General features: G+C 49.5%; 4 protein-coding genes across 4 annotated transcripts; 2 read left to right on the top strand and 2 right to left on the bottom strand.

Moving 5' to 3' along the window:
* Window positions 1-397: 397 nt before the first annotated feature.
* Window positions 398-887, bottom strand: PpBr36_08071 (uncharacterized protein; the record flags this gene model as incomplete). Its single annotated transcript, XM_029895204.1, has 2 exons — window positions 398-600; window positions 779-887. The coding sequence occupies 2 exons, from the start codon at window positions 885-887 to the stop codon at window positions 398-400; spliced, it is 312 nt and encodes a 103-aa protein (XP_029747653.1).
* Window positions 888-8,436: 7,549 nt separating this feature from the next.
* PpBr36_08070 (uncharacterized protein) lies at window positions 8,437-9,150 on the top strand (the record flags this gene model as incomplete). The annotated part of the gene is made up of 2 exons (XM_029895203.1): window positions 8,437-8,742; window positions 8,842-9,150. Exons 1-2 carry the CDS (start codon window positions 8,467-8,469, stop codon window positions 9,148-9,150), a joined length of 585 nt encoding a protein of 194 aa, XP_029747654.1. The 5' UTR covers window positions 8,437-8,466.
* Window positions 9,151-12,788: 3,638 nt separating this feature from the next.
* Window positions 12,789-13,967, bottom strand: PpBr36_08069 (uncharacterized protein; the record flags this gene model as incomplete). Its single annotated transcript, XM_029895202.1, has 2 exons — window positions 12,789-13,723; window positions 13,808-13,967. The coding sequence occupies 2 exons, from the start codon at window positions 13,965-13,967 to the stop codon at window positions 12,789-12,791; spliced, it is 1,095 nt and encodes a 364-aa protein (XP_029747025.1).
* Window positions 13,968-14,967: 1,000 nt separating this feature from the next.
* On the top strand, window positions 14,968-17,449 carry PpBr36_08068 (uncharacterized protein; the record flags this gene model as incomplete). The annotated part of the gene is made up of 5 exons (XM_029895201.1): window positions 14,968-15,130; window positions 15,211-15,291; window positions 15,409-15,616; window positions 15,788-16,647; window positions 16,731-17,449. The coding sequence occupies 5 exons, from the start codon at window positions 14,968-14,970 to the stop codon at window positions 17,447-17,449; spliced, it is 2,031 nt and encodes a 676-aa protein (XP_029747024.1).
* Between the last annotated feature and the right edge of the window lie 1,064 nt (window positions 17,450-18,513).

The raw sequence follows: 18,513 nt of genomic DNA, 5'->3' as shown, positions 1-18,513 counted from the left end.
CCAATCTGTGTTCTGTTTGATACACCCTTGATTTTGCGTTGTTGTTTTCTGTCTCCTTCTGGACATCCAAGTCTTGTATGCCAGATGTCATGGCTGTGGAGCCTGGTTGTTGAATTTTACGGTGACCAATCGTCTATCGGAAAGCTTAGGCATGTTGCGGAATCAAAGAAAAGGACTTGTGTAAATGCTTCTCCTGTGTCCGTTGGTACCATGAAACCCTTTCTTTTCACTCATCTGAGAACGCCATGATGATCATGCAAGACTAACAACAAAAAAAAAGGCAAAATCAGGCCGACGCATGTAATCTCTCGTCCTCATCCTCTGCCACGTGGAACTACTCCGTCCGCACGCACATGATTAACCCCTCCAATTACATTTCGCCATCGAAACCTCTAGTTTAAGCCTTCGTGTCCTTCCCAGCTCGGCCCTGTGTCTTCTCTTGCAGGTCCTTGATGCTGCCGTGCTCGTCGCGATCAGCCTTGACAGCTTCCTCGCTATTGGAGGCCAGCTCCGACTTCCATTTGGCCGAGTTGTTCTTGTGCTTGTTGAGCAGGTCCTCCTTGTGGCGGGAGACGTCCTCACCGTGGCCCTCGTCGTGATCTGTTTTGAGGGGGGGTTGGGTTAGTCAAGGGGGTTTTCTTCTCGTTTGTGACGTTGGACTTCATCCGGTGTTCCCATATTTCGGATCTTGTTTTTGTTTTCCCGGGAGAGAGGCAACAACTTTGGGCTTGTGTCCAAATGCCGTGTTTACGTAGGGGATGGGGCTGAAGATGCTTACGGGACGTCTCCTTATGCCTGAGCTGGGGCGTCGTGGCCATGCTTCTTCGCAGCATCACGGGAGAGGCGGTGCTGGCGCGCAGCGTGCGGGCGAGGATCCTTGACGACATTATGGTTTATTTGAGGGTTTGATATGATGTGTATGGCTTTTCTTGCCAAAAGCAGCGTTTCGTAAATGCTGTGATCGACAGTATTGGGATATCGATATGTTCTTGAGATTGCAGGACCAGTGAAGAGAGAATGTTGTTAAAAAGGAGGTTTTCTAATTCGTCAATTGAAAGTATTCGGCGTGCCTCTAGAGCTTTTTACTTTTGTCGGGGACTACTGTTTTATTCAAAGGTTGCGGATAACAATGATGATGACCTTTCTCAGCTACATGCTTGGACAGATTGAGGGAGCTCCAGTAGTGTGACGTCATGAATCGATCATCATGCCCCAATGGACCGACCTGCCTGTTGCAAACCTGGGTACCAAAAGACAGGTACGGAAGCACTAGGCGGGCTACAAGTCGCCCATCAAACTAAAAAGAGAGGGAAAAAAAAAAAAAAAAAAAAAAAAGGTTCCGGCGTGCGACATTACACACAGAGACACAGTCTCTCTCTCTCCCACACCAAGGTTCGCAAGGTAAGCGACAAGATTCTTGACGAGAGTTGCTTTAGTCTTGTCAAACTCGATCCGTGTTTTTCATCAAAGAGCTGGTAGTCTGCTAATAGCAAAGTAAGCTCAAAGCTCCTTCAATCCCTTGTTAGCGGCTCAACGAGTCGCAAACCCAATCGAGGTGACATCATGATTAAGCCTCCCCGTGTACCACCGTTACATCTCCAACAATGCAACTGCGGGTGGATCGTGGAGCTGGTGACGGTCCTCATAATACAGTAATTTCCTCCATAGACAACATTCCAGGAGGATTGTTTTGAGGATGTTTGAACCCGAGGGTTAGCAAGGGAAGCTCGTAATCCTTCCTGTCCGAGAGGTGTTGGCATCGAGGCATCTATCTATCTACGGCTGATGGTCCTGTGGCTTACTGTAGGTAATTATGCCACCAAGCAAGCCAAACTACCCCTTGCACCAACCTGCACAGGCCACTGTCATTCGAACGATGTTTTAGCCCGCGAGGCCTGTTGGGGGAAAGAGTCAGCGCCCAGACGCGGACGAAAGGTGCCACGGGGACACAGGAGTGGACATTCGATGCCGCGCCGTCGGGAAGCGCCGAGGTAAACCATCCTCCTGCAGCTCAAGCTTCTTCTTCTTCCCCCACACAGAAGATGACAATGTCCGTGGAGGGCGCAAGTGGATTTTGCGCAGTTTGATCTAACCATCTCTTGACGTGACCCCAGGTTATGCTGTCAGCTCTTGTCGATGAATCTTGACAATTATTAGTGTCCCTTCATTTCATTATCAAGGGGTAGACAGTTGTGGAATGCGGTTTGTGTCAGATCAATGGAGGCCAGGCAAGCGCGCCCCTCTCTTTTTCTAGGGAAGATCGGCTTGTACGTGTGCAGCGTTTCACCCGCAAGCATCACGAACGCCTTCTCGAACAAAACAAACCCCTTTGTTTTGTTTGATCTGAGAATCCTCAACGTAGCGAGTGGTAGCGTGCTGGTACTGTACTGTACTGTACTGTGGTCTAAACCCTTCGGTCGAATTGCCTGCTAATGACACCGAGCCTGTCTCCCCTAACTAACCCCTTTTTTTTTCAGCTTGCGCCGGTTGGATTTCATAGTCGCTTAGCATAAAATTCAAAAAAAAAAAGCTATGGAAAGTAGCTCTTGTCTAGGTTCTGTGTTCCATTGCACTTATAATATTAGCATTTATGATGTGACGTGAATGTGCATTTTCGGAGTAATCTAAAGAGGTAAGTCCCTCCGTAGCTCAAGTATGCATTCTGACAAGCCTGCCTTGCAAGTCCCAAGTCAGTTAATTCGGGGTCTCAGGGTTTGAGCTGCCCAAATGCATCTATCTCATTTCTGCGAGCTGATCATCAACAAGCAACGTGGTACGGAATTCCTTGTCAAGGCTCTCGTATCTTGTCCCTCTCTTCTGGAAAGCATAATGAACCGATCGTGACTGTTTGTGCTGTAATATCGGATTCGTCTGAATTTTCTGGATGCGCATGCTGTTCCTTCACACAAAAAAAAAGTCAAGGAAGCTTTTTTTCTGTCGTCCGGCATGGATGGCGATCAATTGTCAAACAGGAGCGAGAAAAAGGCATTTTTTACCCCCGCGCAAGCTGAGACAAGGGGGACGGACGGGCGGGGGGCGGTGCTGATGTGCAGGGCAAGGCAAGGCAAGGCAAGGCAAGGCAAGGCAAGCAGAAAAGGCATGGCAGTCGTGCAACCAGCCGGGCAGTGCGGGCGGCAAGAAAGTTGCGTTGTGGGTGGCGGCTGTCTGTTCGACTTCGCCTCAGTACCGCAGCACGGTTTGTAGCACAAGACGATACAGTATTGGTCTGTGCGGTCTTTTTTATCCAGCCTCCATGCATGCATTGCTCGCTCGGGCCGGGGGGTGGTGTGCACGAACGGCGGCGGCGTGACAAGCAGAACAGCAAAAAAAAAACCCGCAAGATACTGTAGGGCTTCAAGGGCCGTCCCCGCACGGACGCAAGGGTTGCAATGAAAACGGAAATGGCGGTGTGGGTGGCAGTGTTTGTTCTGTCTTGTCTAATTTTCTTTGTGCCTGATGCATCGAGGTGGCGAGACAGCATGCACACGTTCAGTAAGCGTCTTGTCGCCGTATACCTTACCTTGCTACTATGGTATATACCCCGGGTTGAAATAAGTCACCAATTTCAAAGTTGCCCCAACAGCGTGAATGCTATTAAACATAACTCGCAAGCGGCTTGATATTAGCTTATTAAATTCAAGGCTGAAGAGACCTACGAGAGAATTGTGTTTAGGCAAAAGCACTTTTGTTTGGAGGTGTTTGGTGCATTTGAAGTTTGGGGAGGTTTTGGTCTCTCGTTTTGACGGTCAGCCACTTGGTATGTGTGCTGTGTGTGTCACCGTGTACGATATAACATGATTGAGTTGACTGAAGATTGAAAGGATCCGGGGATGATGGTTGTTGATGGTTGCCGAATAACCACCAGTTTCCTTGTCCATCATCACATCTTGCTTGTCTGGAATTCATGTTAAATCTGGACCCGGCCGAATGCTGCTGCAAGTGTTTCCTTGTCTTATGCCCATGTTTTTCCCATCAATGCACCAAGTAGATCTGAAGTCTTATTATCAGTAAGTGCGTTTAGGCAAGGATTAGTAGATCGAGACTGTTTCATCTATAGAGCATCGAGACTGCTTAGTGGGTAGGATGACGATAGGCTGATATCCTGACCATCAGCTAACGGTCCCAAGCGCCGAGTGACAGACAAGACGAGTAAAAAGAGCAAAAGAAAGAAAAATAGTAAAATTAAAATCAAAACAACACAAGAAAGAAATGGCGAGGCGCTGGTTTGTGCGGAAACTATGCGGAGAACCCTGAAAATCGCCAAACACAAACCACGGCCAGCAGATCGGCTTGACAGTGGCTCGTCAGGAACAAGAAGCGGCCTGTTTGGCCGGCCCACGCCTTCGCTTGTCCTCTGCCATTGTTTAACTGCAGCGCAGCGACTAGCCAACCTCCCGAGAAAAAAGGGACCAAGACTAAAATAACTAAAATAGCCTGCAGAACGGTTGCTGCAGGTCGGGTAGGTGGCTGGAGCTGGTCCATGAATACTACGGAAAACCAGGTTGCTGTATCTCTTTTGACTTGGTTATTTGTTTATCCTTTTCCCCTTCCTTTTTCCTCTCTCTTTATAGGACGTCTTATCAAAGAGCGGTCATTCAATTGAATTCATTAATTACCGGATTATTCACAAGGTCAGGGAATCAAACCTTCGGCATAGGCAGATCTTTATTTTGAGGCCTTGGCAAGCTTCACGAAACACAACAGCATGAAATCCAATACGTATTCTCTCCCACCGAAGGCCAAGCTCAAACCACCCGACTCAGGGGCGAGAATGACGGCAGTTTTGCCCCCTTCCCCGCTCCGATTTGAACTCACATTCGGCTCTCCATGGATATTGTTGGTTCTTTGTATCGTCTTGCTTCGAAGGGATTAGGCTGTCGCAACACGGTGTATACCAGCACCATCCTAGTTATGTCTTACACGGATTCTCCGATGCAGCTTTCTTGTGCCTACCAGGATAAGGGTGCTGTGGTACGCCAACAACCCCAACGCTAGGGTCTTTCCCCTCCAAACTGGTCACCCAATCCTCTCCAGTAGTTGCCGTCAGCAGCAAGATGTACCATGGACAGTTTTCAACTGCTGCGATCGTAAGCGCGAAGCAATTCAATCGTAGACAGGCTACCCCATCTCTCCCCAGATATCCGGCCCCACAAACTCGGCGCATCACGGGAATTGATTAACCCAGCAAAGACCAAGTCTTGCAATTCGTAAATGGCCGCAAAATCTTCCGGGTTACTTCTTCAAAATTGCATTTCAAAAAGAACGGCAAAGCTGCGCACCGAGGCACATCATCTCGGGCTCAAGGATGGAACCGCTCATGCCGCTGCAGGTAGACAACCGGCACCACTCTAGGTTTTCATGCAGCAAACCCTACTCGATATTTTGAATTGTGTGTGAGTGGGCGTGACCTCTTTGGGCTCTGGACTGGGCCTTGTCAATCGTAGAATGAGATATTTCGTAAGTGATCTGTCAGGTCCCTTCGAAATTGGGTCACAGACAGCAACCCAAATGTGGAGTTTCGACGGTGGTATTATGTCCCCATAAGCACAAGCGTCTTTGTGTCTATCGTCGATTCGTCGAATATGTTTTTGTGATCCAGGTCCAAGGCCCCATAGGTACCTTACCGTAACATTTTTCCTGCTCAGATTGGCTGCCACATCACATCATGCATGGATGTGCAGGCCTGTTGCCCCGCCTTTTTTTGGTTCTGCTAATGCAATGCAGCCTGGAGCGGCGGCAACTCCACTGTAAACGAGTGACAAAAAAAAAGAAAATCACCAGACGCTCGAGAAATTAATAACGTGGTATTAATAAAATAAAAAAACGTCAATAACAACAACAACAACAATGCCCCGACAGAAACAGACACTGTGTGAGCCAGGGGGCAATAGCGTCAACAGGCGCCAATCAGTGGCAAACAAAGTCCATCATCCACTCACGCACGCTGCACGCAACCTGCACGTCTCCTATTTGGTGCTAGCTCCTCCAAGCTAGCTGCGCAGCCGGACGGCCACCACCTGCAGCAGTTATTTTGGCCTCATGGCGAAAATCATGGCGAAAACGGATGTTGTGACGATACTCACTGTGGCACAGTGTCCTTCTTTTCCTGAGCAGACCAAGGTCCCTTTGTCTTGGAAGTGAATGTACGACGAAACCACAAGAGACTAGCCCCGAGTTCTAGACAAGCGTCCGGTTCCATGGTGTGGGAAAAATTCAATTGGTTGGAGAAGCAGGAGATGAAATGACGAAGAAAAGAACCAGTTTCCTCAGTCAAATTATTGCAACCATTATTTTTTTTTTCTTCCCCCCGAATTGAACGATCCCATATGCAATGCGTGTCCAAGCGTCTTCCCGTGCATGTTTGCTAGAACGTCTTCTTTGGCGATAGCCGCCCGCCTACGAGAAGCGCAATCATATCAGACAGGGGACAAGGACGGGCAAATGGTCGCTTTTTATTTAGGTTTATTTCACGCCAATCAATCATTGGATCGTGCACGTTGCCTCCTTTCAGACAAGGCGACGGAGACGGGCGGGAACAAATACAGTATAGGACAAACGGTCCAGTTGGAGATCTGTGCTTTCCTTCGTTCCCCATGCCATCAAACCGCCCTGGTCGATGTCCGGTAATCTTGAACAAGTGACAAGACTAGAAACTGAATAAGGGTTGCTCATTAGACAGAGATTATGAGATAGTGCTTCCTTAAAGCGCACAGTATGGGCCTCTATTTTCATCATCAGTCAGTTTATGACGAGTTGGCGTTGATGTGTTGGAAACAGTTCAGTTTACGGCGTGGGGACTATTAAACGACAACAAATAACCCGGAATGTGCCCACTGGTAATCTCCAAAAGCATATCAAGACTTTATGGACTTGGTCGGATCCAGAACAAAACAATGCGCAAACAATGGACAGAGCGAGATTACCCAGGCTTCGAGGCCAAATTTGGATTGATTGGTATGAGATCTCCTGTGCCTGTTGATACCAAGTAATGTTGTATTATTACTGTTCTAAGTTTGTTTGCCTTCTCAGCATCTGCGCCCGCCGTCGGCCTGTCGGTCTTGATCATCCCCACCCCCCATTGAACCTCAGCCACGGTCCGGTCAGCAATGAAGTTCCAGCTGTGTTGTCCATGCCTGGAATCATGGGTAAGATTGCATCGAGCATGGGGAACTTCATTCAACCTTAGATCCATCTGTACTACTAATGGAGATCAGCAGTTTGAGTATTGCGTGCTCATCAAGGCAACTATCATATAAAGAGTAAAAATAAATCGGACATGTAGTAAATAAACAATGTCTGTCGTTTAGCAGCAGTAAACACCCAGCTGAACCCAGTCACCAAACCAAGCCTACGAAGCATCTCCGTGTCCGGACCAGGCCCATGCCTGGAATGAATGCTACGACAACTCCCGTCCACACAGTGTGATGTCTCTCCTCAATGGACTTGAACTGACTAGGTTAGCTGTGTGCAAATTTGGCCGTCCTGCAAAACCCATCCGCACGAAGCCATGACCAAGATTGCACTCAATGCCGCTTATCCACATCCGGGTTTGGGCCCATGACCCACTCACTGTTTTTCGTCCAGAGGAGCCAATGTGGCAAAACGAGCAGCTAGCGCCAGACTGGCTGAACTGGGATGAAGGCGGTCGGAGGGTGGATCCATGCCTGCCTGGTTCTTGGGATGCGGTCCACGCTGATTGGCAGAGTCTGGTTGCATCCCCTGCTGGGAGGCGCGGTCACGATGCAGTGTGCGACAGGGATCCGACGGACGAGCGATTGCGTCGGTACCCCAGTCGTTTTTCTTGCCTTGGGTATGCCACCCACCCGCCCCCCAAAACATCGCTAGACGAGAAATAGTGGAGCCCGCTCATCCGGTCCAACAAAATCCCATCTCATTGTCGCTGCTTTGGTACAGAAGGGTGGTCCCCCTCCCTCTCGCCTCCCCTTTTTACTTCTTTTTCCGACCTTTTCCCTCCTCCCGACACCTTCACCGACTTCCGTCTCGCATCACATTTACCACCTTCAACCTACCTCGCCCTCACCTTATCCATACTTGTCTACTTTTCCCACCATACGTGATACATCACAGCAATCTTCCAACCCAAAACATCAATCAATTCGACGAAAAATACAGCCACGAAATATTTTGTTTTGACTTTCGCCCGATATCCCAAAAAGCTGTCACATTGCTGTTTGTTTTTGTTGTTCGCAGCCGACTTAATACCGCACTACGGACAAGCCACCTCGGGTCTCTGCAATAAAGCCAACGGCCACCCCACAATCCATTCCCAACCAACTTGGCTCACCGACTCTCCGAATTGCCACCGCCATTTCACCAAAGAGGGATACACTTGTATTTTCTCAAAGCCGAACAGCCCGTCGTCAATAACAAACCACATTCCGGCCTACTGCTTCAAATCCCAAACGATCAAACAGCGCGTTGCAGCACAACACAAGCGACCCAATCATGTCTGCCTACTACCAATTTCATGCACACAGCCAACAACCTACACCGTCGGCGCCCGGTCCAGTCTCTCACAGTCATCATGGCCCGCGGACTCGGAGGGCGCCGAGGCTATCGGTGTCGCAAAATTCGCAAAAACAGTTCAGGGGCGTGCGAAGCATGAAGGAGTTGTCTGAGACGGTCGCTGTCAACAACTTCCGCAGCAAGTTCGAATCATGCCGGTCTTTTGATCTCGAGGACGACATGGAGTTCTGCCCTGGTTTGTTGACAGAGAGCGATGTGAGTGAACCACCTGAGTTTGGTTGAATGGATTTTGTTTGCTATTGAGACTTGTGTGGCGCGTCGTGTGCGATTTGAAGCTAACCCACCATCCAACAGTTGGTCTCTATCCACAGCTCATCATCAGAGCGATCGTCCTTGGCAAGCAACTCTCCCGCCCACTCACCAACGCAACAGCCGCAACAAGTCGCGTCGGGCTTCTCCCTCAACTCTTCGTCTCCGCCATTCATCCCGCCAACCTACCAGAGCCAACACTCTGGCAACCTCAAACTTCACCAGCCTGCCGCTACTCGCGCCCGCAATGCCATTCCGATCATCAACCCCCTGACCGGAATCACCATGGCTAGCCCTCCGCCTTCGGTTTCACCCGGATCCAGAATGCACCAGACTCTTGGTCGCCGATGGTAGTGCGCTGCAGTTGCCCTCGCTCATGTAATGGGATCGAGGCTTCTTTGCTTGTTCACTGCCGTCGCGGTTGTTGCAACTAGTCTTCTTTTTTTTGCAATACCGTTTGGCGTTCCGCTTGTTCAAAAACGCTGGTTCATCTTGGCGGGTACCGACTTGACAATTCCAAGGCATCGATTTTCACTTCTCCACTCTACCTCGGCTGGCAGGGCATCATCGCTTTTAGGGTCGAATGACTCTTGTGACACCTCCGTGTTCCGACATCCCCCGGAGCACAACCCTGTACAAACCTTTGCTCGACATACCACCTCCTCTTCTGATTTTCCTAGCGAAAATTCGATTTACCTCAGCGACACGAAGATAATCGATACCTTTTTTTGGCTTCTCGACATATTATACACCCGGTACTGGAGTACCCCGCTCCGGAAGATGACGGCTTTTTGTTTTACGAAATGGCGTTTAAACGGTTTATTGCATACCTTTCATCGATAATACTATTTGCATCGGCGTCAGCACGGCAGGAGTTCATTGGTTTGACTTTCCGTCTTTTTTTTTTCCTTTTTTTTTATGGTCGATTCCCATTTTGTTGCCCATACAGGAGCGTGGCGAGCTGTTTTGAGCATGATACATCGGATTGTGTTTTTCATGGGTCACGAGTTCAACAAGAGAAAAGATTCTTTTGCGAATAGATGGTGTTCTTGGCCTACGCGACGGCGCAGGACACTGGTGTTGGGTTCGTCTTTTTTATTTATCTCCTTTTTTTTTCAGAGACCCTCTTCTACAAGCTGGCTTCATGTATTACTTTGGTCAGATACATGAGACGGGTTGGCTTCTGTGTTAATGTTTTGTCTCCTGGTTTTCTCTTTTTTCTCGATCATTACTATTACTATACGGGACAAATAACTGGACAAAGGGTGGGCAAAGAACATTTCCTTTTGGTTTGTCGATGCGTGGATATCCCCGACACAAAACACACCCTGGGATCAATTGTGTCGGGTTGGGGCGGACAAGGAGTTGGTGCTTTATTTCTTTTCTCTTGTTGATTCTCATCTCTTGGTTCTTTATTGATTCCCTGCAAATAAGATGATGTATCCTGGGTAGCCGGCGGCGGTTTTGACTGTGGTTTTATCTGGGGCAACGTGTTTAGGTTTCTCAAACGATGAGTCTTATTGGCACTACTCTTATGTTCAACTTTTGAAATGTCATGATCTGCCGTGTGTGTACACACGTTGTACCATTGTGCTTGTGTACCGGAGGCCCCGCGAGTGGTCTGTAACGTGGCTTAAGCCGCATAGCTATGATAGGCATGATTGGTTTGGGGCGCATGTGTTGTCAACCGCAGCCAAAGTCCGCAAGCCACGGGTCTGGCTCTGATACTCATTTGCTTGGTTGAAAGTATGACTGGAGAAGTGACGTCGAGGTATTTACATGTGTAGGATCCTCATGTGCATTATACATGATAGTGCAATTTTGCGTTGGCATGATGATAGCAATATAATGATAGCAATATTCTGATATCATGTGGTCAAGTTGCTAGGTAGCAGGCTCTGTTGCGGCTGGATGGACGCCAGTAGAGGTTTACACTGGTTACATAAATGGCGATGTTAATGTTTTAAGCTCGTCATAGTTATGGATCCATAGTCATGTTGGATCTCTTTACGGTTGATATAATATAATCATAGTGATGTTCTGATACTACCTAGTCGGCACCTTGATCTTTTGTGATGTATTCCTGTAACCGGAAATAGCATTGAATATAAAACCTTGAGATGGTCACATGCCAATGCAGTAAGTTGAAGTCTAGTCTAGTCTAGTGTTTGAATAATCCAACTGGGTGGTAAGTTATATATATATATATATATATATATATGTACATATATTAGGCAATAGTGAAGAAGAGGAGGCGAGATGACAATTGCAGCCATAAATACACTGGCAAAAAAAAAAAAAAAAAAAAAAAAAAAAAAAAAAAAAAGTCTGTGAAAATAGGCTATATAATTACGTCGGGTTTGTCCCTGGACTGACCGACCTTGGTTACTGAAGGGTAGGCAGTCAAAAGGCCGTCTGAGTCATCATTTATCATGTTATCTATCAATGGGCTGCAGGAACACGTCCCGAGTCAACTATGTCGGCGACGTACATTGAGTCGTGATACAGTCAGCAGTAGTCTTGTGTCCCTTGATCGGAATGTAGTTGGTGGTGTGGGTGTTTGTGATTACAACAGCAACGTCCTTGGAGCATCAATGTTTTTTTTCTTTTTTCTTGTGAGATCTTGTCCATGTTTCCGTCAACTGGAATCAGTCTCGGTGTGGAACCGGGTGGGATAGGAGAGGCATGCTTGTCCGTAGAGTTGACAATGTACCTGGCCGGTTGCTGTGTAGCTCGAAGATTCACGGCGAACCTTTCACATAATAAACTAATTTTGCTCGCTGCTGTCCATGGATGGGTGGAATCCCATATGAAGAGCCACAAGTGTGGTTGGATTGTATCTTTTGGGTGTTATATTCCAGCCACGTTCTACACCGAGCTACCTCGCACGCAACAAGGACAGTGAATGGTCAACATCATGTTGTACCCAACAGTTGATATAGGTTGTGTCTCTATACTTTGTCTATCTACGCTACATCCACACTAAAGCGGATGGTCAAGACTAACCGGACACGTCACAAAAGCCTCATAAGCATAATTATGTGGTAGAAACGCTTTATTCAAATTCGAGGGTCTGTATAACACGCTATATCACAACACATGACGATCTCATATCCATTCGGAAAACGCAATCATCTCTTGGTGCCCGCCATTGCTCGACGTGCCAGGTCGCCACGCACTAGAGAATTCCTACAGAATCCAGAGCCCGATGAGCCCAATGGATGGCTGCACATATAACGCATAACCAAGTATCCTTGTGTAAGCACAGAGTCCACAATACAGAACCGCTGGGTCAGTCGCTCTCCGAGGTCAACTGCGCTGTCTGCCGAGCGTGCGCATGCTGGACTTCTATTCAAGACCGCATCGCTGACACCACAACAGGATGCTCGTGAATGACTCATACTAGAGCATGCCGCCAGAGTGGTACTTTAAAACGTGCTTCGATGTGAAGTCGCTGGGTGCGTCAAGATGAGCCTATATCGCCACACCCAGTCCAGAGCCTGGAGAGCCCCGGGCCACGTCCAAGTCCTAAGCGCTGCTGCGTGTGTGGTTTCCATGCAGCCAGTGGTGTAACCCGGACATTCGAGCGCCGCCGATCACGCCAACGACCGAAGTAACCAAGATGGTTATTTTTCCCAGTTGGCCCAAGCACGCTGATGGATCCTCCAGACAATCTTCATCAAAAGCTAGTGGATCGAGACCGTAAACGTTCCTCAGGAAAGTATTAGCACCGATATGGTTTTACCAGAAAATAACGTCACTGGGCTGGAAAAGCCTATCCCCGGGAAGTGCTCGACTGATCAGACCATGATGCCTAGAGCTGAAAGTCGGAATACGCGAGCAAACGTGTGCAGAAAGAACCGCTCTTCATCAAGAGAGCGGGATACCACCGGTCGAAAGAAGGACTTCAATCGTCAATCATGATAAACTCGCCACCCTTGGATATAGTAAAGCTTTGTTAGCTTCACCAAGAATCGGAAATCAATGCCTCCTTAAAGACCCCGAGCCTTAACGAATCGGTTGATTTGGTCACGCGTGATCTGTTCGTTGTACGACTCTTGGCACTCGTAAAAGGCTATCAGATCCTGCGTGCAGTCGATCATGGCCTCGATGTCGACACCGCTCTCAGAGAGCCAAGCGGCAAAGCGCTGAAGCTTGCTCTTCTCCTTCTGTGGCGAGTCCCTGGCCTGGGTTTCTGGTTGCCTGTTCTGCTGCTGCATTTGCTGCTGGCGGAACAGCTCCTGTTGCTGCGGCGTGAGCTGGTAAGGCTGGTTTGGAGGATTCTGTTGGATGGGCGAGGACATTGCGGGAGAACCGCTGCTCCCGCCAGGTGTCATGGCTTTGGCCGCTACGGCCTGCTGGAACATGGATAGCCCAGGTGCTAGGCTGATGCCCAGTGAACCGGCTTGTGCGCCTCCCTGCTGCCCGGCGGCTGCACTATTGCTGCTTGAGGCCTTGGACAACCTAAGCACAAGAGCCAGCATGATGGCAGCGAGCGCGATGGTGTGCGGAGCATGCAGCAGTGGCAAGTCGGTCATGTAGTGATCGTTGAGAAAAGATACAGCCAGGACGTGGTCGTCATTAGCGAGCTGGAAGTCCTGCTGCAGGGCATTGAGAGTCCGGTAGGGTTGGTGGACGATGAGCTGGGCGCTCATCTCTGAGATGAGCCAGAACTCGCACTCGCCGATCTTTGCGATCTCGAGCGAGGGTGTCTCCATAGGCCAGACCTTCTTCGCCTCGAGCGAGACGTTGCGTATGTGCAGCGGCATCTCCTCCATCTTACAGGCGAGGTAGACGGCCGTAACGAGAACGAGGGTCGGGTTCGTGCTTCGGATCTCGACGCGCGTATAGAAGCGCTTCATGTAGACCTGGGCTGTGGCGATGGCTTGTTGGCGGATCGAGAGGTTTTTAGCGAGGCGAAGCATTTCTGTAGGAGGTCATGGTGGTTCGTTAGAATCCTGGTTCTGGGTAAACTGTACAAAGATTCAGGCATGCCTGACTGACGACTTACGGTAGTTAAAGTAGTTATACAAATGTCTCCATTCAGGCAATGGATACATAGTCACCAAGGACGGGTCCTCATTCTCCAATTGCTGTCGTCTGGCTGCCAGCTCCTCTTTGGTAAACAGCCAGTGCCGACGTTGAGTCGACTCCCAAAAATTGGCCGCCATGCTGACCTAGACTCGGGAAAATGGAAACGTCTATTTGAAGGTCGTGTTGATCCCGTAGGTATCTACAAGCTGACAAAATGGTAGCTCCCCATCACCGAGCCAAAGCTCTCAAAGCTACCGAGAGCTTCGCTTGTGATGGATGCTGGGTACCTAAGGTATGCAAAAATTCCATTTACTTGACATAACAGGTCCCTGTACGGTAATTGAGATGTCGACGATTGCGTCTCCCAGACATTCAAGCAGTCAAAACGTCGACAAGTGCTTTCTTTTGCTCTAAAAGGCGGTGGCTGACAAGAGGGGGTTTGTTTCCATGTACATCCATCCATACATCATCGCCTTATCGAATCGTGGCTTCCATCAGATAACGGGTACCAAGCGAGTGGCTGGAGGGGCTTGAGCTTGGCTGACACATCCCCCCAAACCGACAAGCGCTGATTGGCAGGTTGAAGCTTTCTTGTTCCACTCCAGCCCATAGCATGGCAGGGTGGAGCCAGTCGTCTCGTTTCTGTGACGGCGAGCATATTGCAACCCCTTGTCCCACCTAGCTCGATGGAGTTCCACTTGTTGATCGATCAACGTCGTAGCAGCTTTTTCTCACTACCTGTCTACCTTAAGTGTACGTAACTAGGTACCTACCTACGATAACCAGAAGGCGTGCGGACTTGAACAACATTCTGGTTCCCCGTTTCTCAATATCTAAATTGGCAACAGAGCTCGGAAGTTTGCGCCATTCCTCCAGCCCTTGGGACAACACATGGCTGCGAAAGCGCAAAGACAAGCACCGAACCAGCCAAGCTCGATAAGCAGCAGCATCAGGGGGATAAGGAGTAGCTCTAATCAACTAGCACAGTTTCAACCAGACGATGCATGCGACATAATAGTGCCCTGCGGGAAGCAACGAAACCAAGTCCAAAAACCATCAGAACCCGCAGTGATACGACATTAGGCGATATTTCCCGCAAACTGAGCCGCCTTCCCGATCTGCGATGACCAGTCGAACATGAAGATCACAGATGTGGTCTCGGAGCTGGAGGCCAGCATGGCCGAGTCACAGAACGCGCGCGACAAGCGCATGGAGGAGCTGTGGCGCGAACTGGATCCCAAGGGCGCCGGCGAGCTGGACCTGAAGGGGCTCAAGAGGGGATTGAGGAGAATAGACCACCGTTAGTCTCTTGGGCGCATACACAGCTGCTGGAAATTTTCATCGCAAAAACTGACCCGGAGACATTTCTGAGGGCGATAGCCATGAAGAATGCGGAAAACATGCTGGCAGATGTGTTCAAGGCTGTCGACACCAGCGGGGACGGCAAGATACAATACGAAGGTGCGTTAGTTGCGAGCAGTGTACAACGACACCTACGCTATGTGTGCGGACGGATACGGCTATACGCTTTTTGGTAGGCTTCAATGACTGACCAGGCCACGTCGTATGGTGGTGCAGAGTTTCGCACATTCGTCGAGACGGCAGAAAGGCAGCTTTTTGCTCTTTTCCGATCTATCGACAGGGATAACAATGGAAGGCTAGACAAAGAAGAGCTGCGGAGTGCTTTCCAAAAATGTGGCCTGACCGTCTCATCCAAACGGCTGACGGGCTTCTTCAACGAGATCGACATGAACCGGGACGGATACATCACTTTTGAGGAATGGCGGTAGGTTGTGCCATTATTGATTTTTGCTTCGAGATCTGCTGCGTCGCCGCCACTGAAGTTGTCTCTGGGGCACGGCCGCCTCAGATGACTTTCCCGCATCCGGTGAATGGATGGCAGGTCGTGCAGAGCTCAGACGTTGTTGTGTGTGTGCTGACCGTCCTTCCCGCTAAGTGACTTCCTCTTGTTCATGCCGGTACACGACGGTGATGGTGGTGCTGCTCTGGCGACGGCACTGTCATTCTACTCTCAAATCGTCACTATAAATGCCGAGGGAGATTCGCTGGTGAGCGAAGATACCCTAGAGGGCTTAGGTACGACCAGCTTCCTTCTACACGCTCTCTTCGGTTCTATCATTAGGCTTGCCCAACCATCACCGTCGCTGTCTGGTAAGACATCTGGACCTTCTCGAAAGTCTTTACAAAAACCCGACGCGAATGTGGCCTCGCAAACACCCAACGAACCCGGACAAGGCAAGCCACCAGTGGAGAGGCCAATGTCCCCAAACCCAGCCTCGAAATCATTACAGTCGACGGCCTTGGCTGCAGCAACCACGGCGCCCATTCTTGCATCAGTAGAAAGGGGGGCCAACGCCGCAGACGGCCCCTTCCCAGCCACAACTTCACGAGCACACAGCAAGGCGGTTCTCGACTTGGCCACTCAGCACACCGGCGAAGGTCCCAGCTCTGTTATAAGTCCAGCGGCGCTTGAGGAGGGAGCAGACTACGCGTTGTCGGCATCGAAGCAAGTAGAAAATAAAACCAAGCCCTCCAAGCTGACTGAATACCTACCTGAACCAGGCTATTTCCTTGCCGGTGCCATCGCGGGTGGTGTATCACGCACAGCCACTGCCCCTCTCGATCGATTAAAAGTATACCTCCTTGTCAACACAAAAGCCAGAACCAGCGCCGAGGCAGCCGTAGCAGCTGCTGCCAAGGGAAAGCCCCTGAAGGCAGTCAAAAACGCAGGCCACCCGATCGCTGCTGCCATTACCAGCTTGTATAGGTCAGGTGGCCTGCGTACGTTTTTCGCTGGTAAGTATTGTATATGATGGTCAAATGAGATGGATGCGGCTCGAGCGAAACCAACTAACCGTGGCTTGCACATATTCACGTAGGAAATGGATTGAACGTCATAAAAATCATGCCGGAGACGGCCATCAAATTCGGCTCGTATGAGTTCGCTAAACGCACCCTCGCAACTCTCGAGGGCCACAGTGACCCTACTCACATAAACCCCTACTCCAAATTCGTCGCTGGTGGAGTGGCGGGCATGGTTGCCCAGTTCTGCGTCTATCCACTCGACACACTCAAGTTCCGCCTGCAGTGTGAAACCGTACAGGGCGGACCAACAGGCAACGCACTACTAGTGCAGACAGCAAAGCGTATGTATGCGACGGGCGGAGTGGCAGCGGCCTACCGCGGCGTGACTATGGGCCTTGTGGGGATGTTCCCGTACAGTGCCATTGATATGGGGACATTTGAGCTGCTGAAGACGACGTACCGAAGGTACAAGGCACGAACATGCGGGATTCACGAGGATGACGCGGAGCCGGGCAACATCGCCATGGGAATGATGGGTGCAACATCAGGGGCGATCGGGGCGACGATAGTATATCCACTTAATGTGCTCCGGACGCGGTTGCAGACGCAGGGTACAGAGATGCACCGACCGACGTACACGGGTATCTGGGACGTGACGACGCGTACGGTGCGGAACGAGGGCGTGAGGGGCCTGTACAAAGGGCTGACGCCGAATCTGCTCAAGGTGGCGCCGGCCTTGAGCATCACATGGATCGTGTACGAGAACTCGAAGAAGTTCCTCAATCTACAGTGAGGGGATTGGCAGAGGGATTGATGAATGACGAGATGTTGATGGCAAAGCATTCTCTACATTTCATCTCGACAAATTCCCGCCGCCTGAATTAAAGCGATTTTAGTGCCGCATAGCGGAGGCGTTATTTGTTTTTCTATTTTCTCTTATTTTTTGGAACTTTTTTTTTTTTTTTACTTCTATTTTTCACACTTGTTCCACCCCAGGTTTCCCCCTTAGTTATACGGCCACTATGACATATCACGAAGAGTGAAGGGCAAACTGCCGGTATAGATACATGGTATTCTTTTCCGCGGACATGGCAGTTCTCCAGCTGCTTGTACTCGTATTCCTTTTGTTTTTGCGAGGTGATGGGCGGGGAAAAAAGGAGGTCAGAGGAGTAGAACAGGGGCTTTGGGATGTCTAACAGTAGGGAGGATAGGCTAACAGCGATAAACCTTAGTTGGTATTTATTGATATATTGCTTCCAGACCATTTGGGCCATTCAACGCTCGGCTCATTTTCCCATTGGACCTTCTCAATGATAACTGGCAAAGCCTTTCCGGTGTGACTCGACCTTGATAAAAAAAAAAAAAAAAGTTACGCGGCCACGCGGGATGGGAGACGTAAGACTATGCGGGATGACGGAGTAAGGTGGTAGGTAGCTGAACATGGGAGGGGGTCTCGAGTTTACTTTCGGACAATAGCAGCACAAGTATGCGTGGCAAAACAGAGAATGATGATCCGACTATATCGCGAGCTTCCTATTTGGGTCTTGGCGATCGCGTCTCTCATGGGAGGCTTACGCCATCCGTATCATTTTTTTTTCTCCAACTCCTTATCGCTTTGCAGCTACATGATGGGGTTTTGTGATATTTTTAATGGTGTGCTTGGGTTATAGAGCTGATTGGTATATCAAGCAAAGTCGGCGGGATGTCCTACTCTCTTACAGGCCTTGCCTTTCATATAATGGGATTAATACCGGACCCATTGTGATTATTTTTGCTTCGCTTCATTCCATTCTAGAAATTGGCCTATATTGTATTGGTTTAATATTCCCCAAGTCTTGGCCAGTTGTCATTTTCCTT

The sequence above is a fragment of the Pyricularia pennisetigena genome, chromosome 5 (genome assembly GCF_004337985.1).
Source record: "Pyricularia pennisetigena strain Br36 chromosome 5, whole genome shotgun sequence".
Classification (NCBI taxonomy): domain Eukaryota; kingdom Fungi; phylum Ascomycota; class Sordariomycetes; order Magnaporthales; family Pyriculariaceae; genus Pyricularia; species Pyricularia pennisetigena.
Note: the sequence above shows the minus strand (reverse complement) of the source record. Positions and strands in the feature narration are given on the sequence as shown.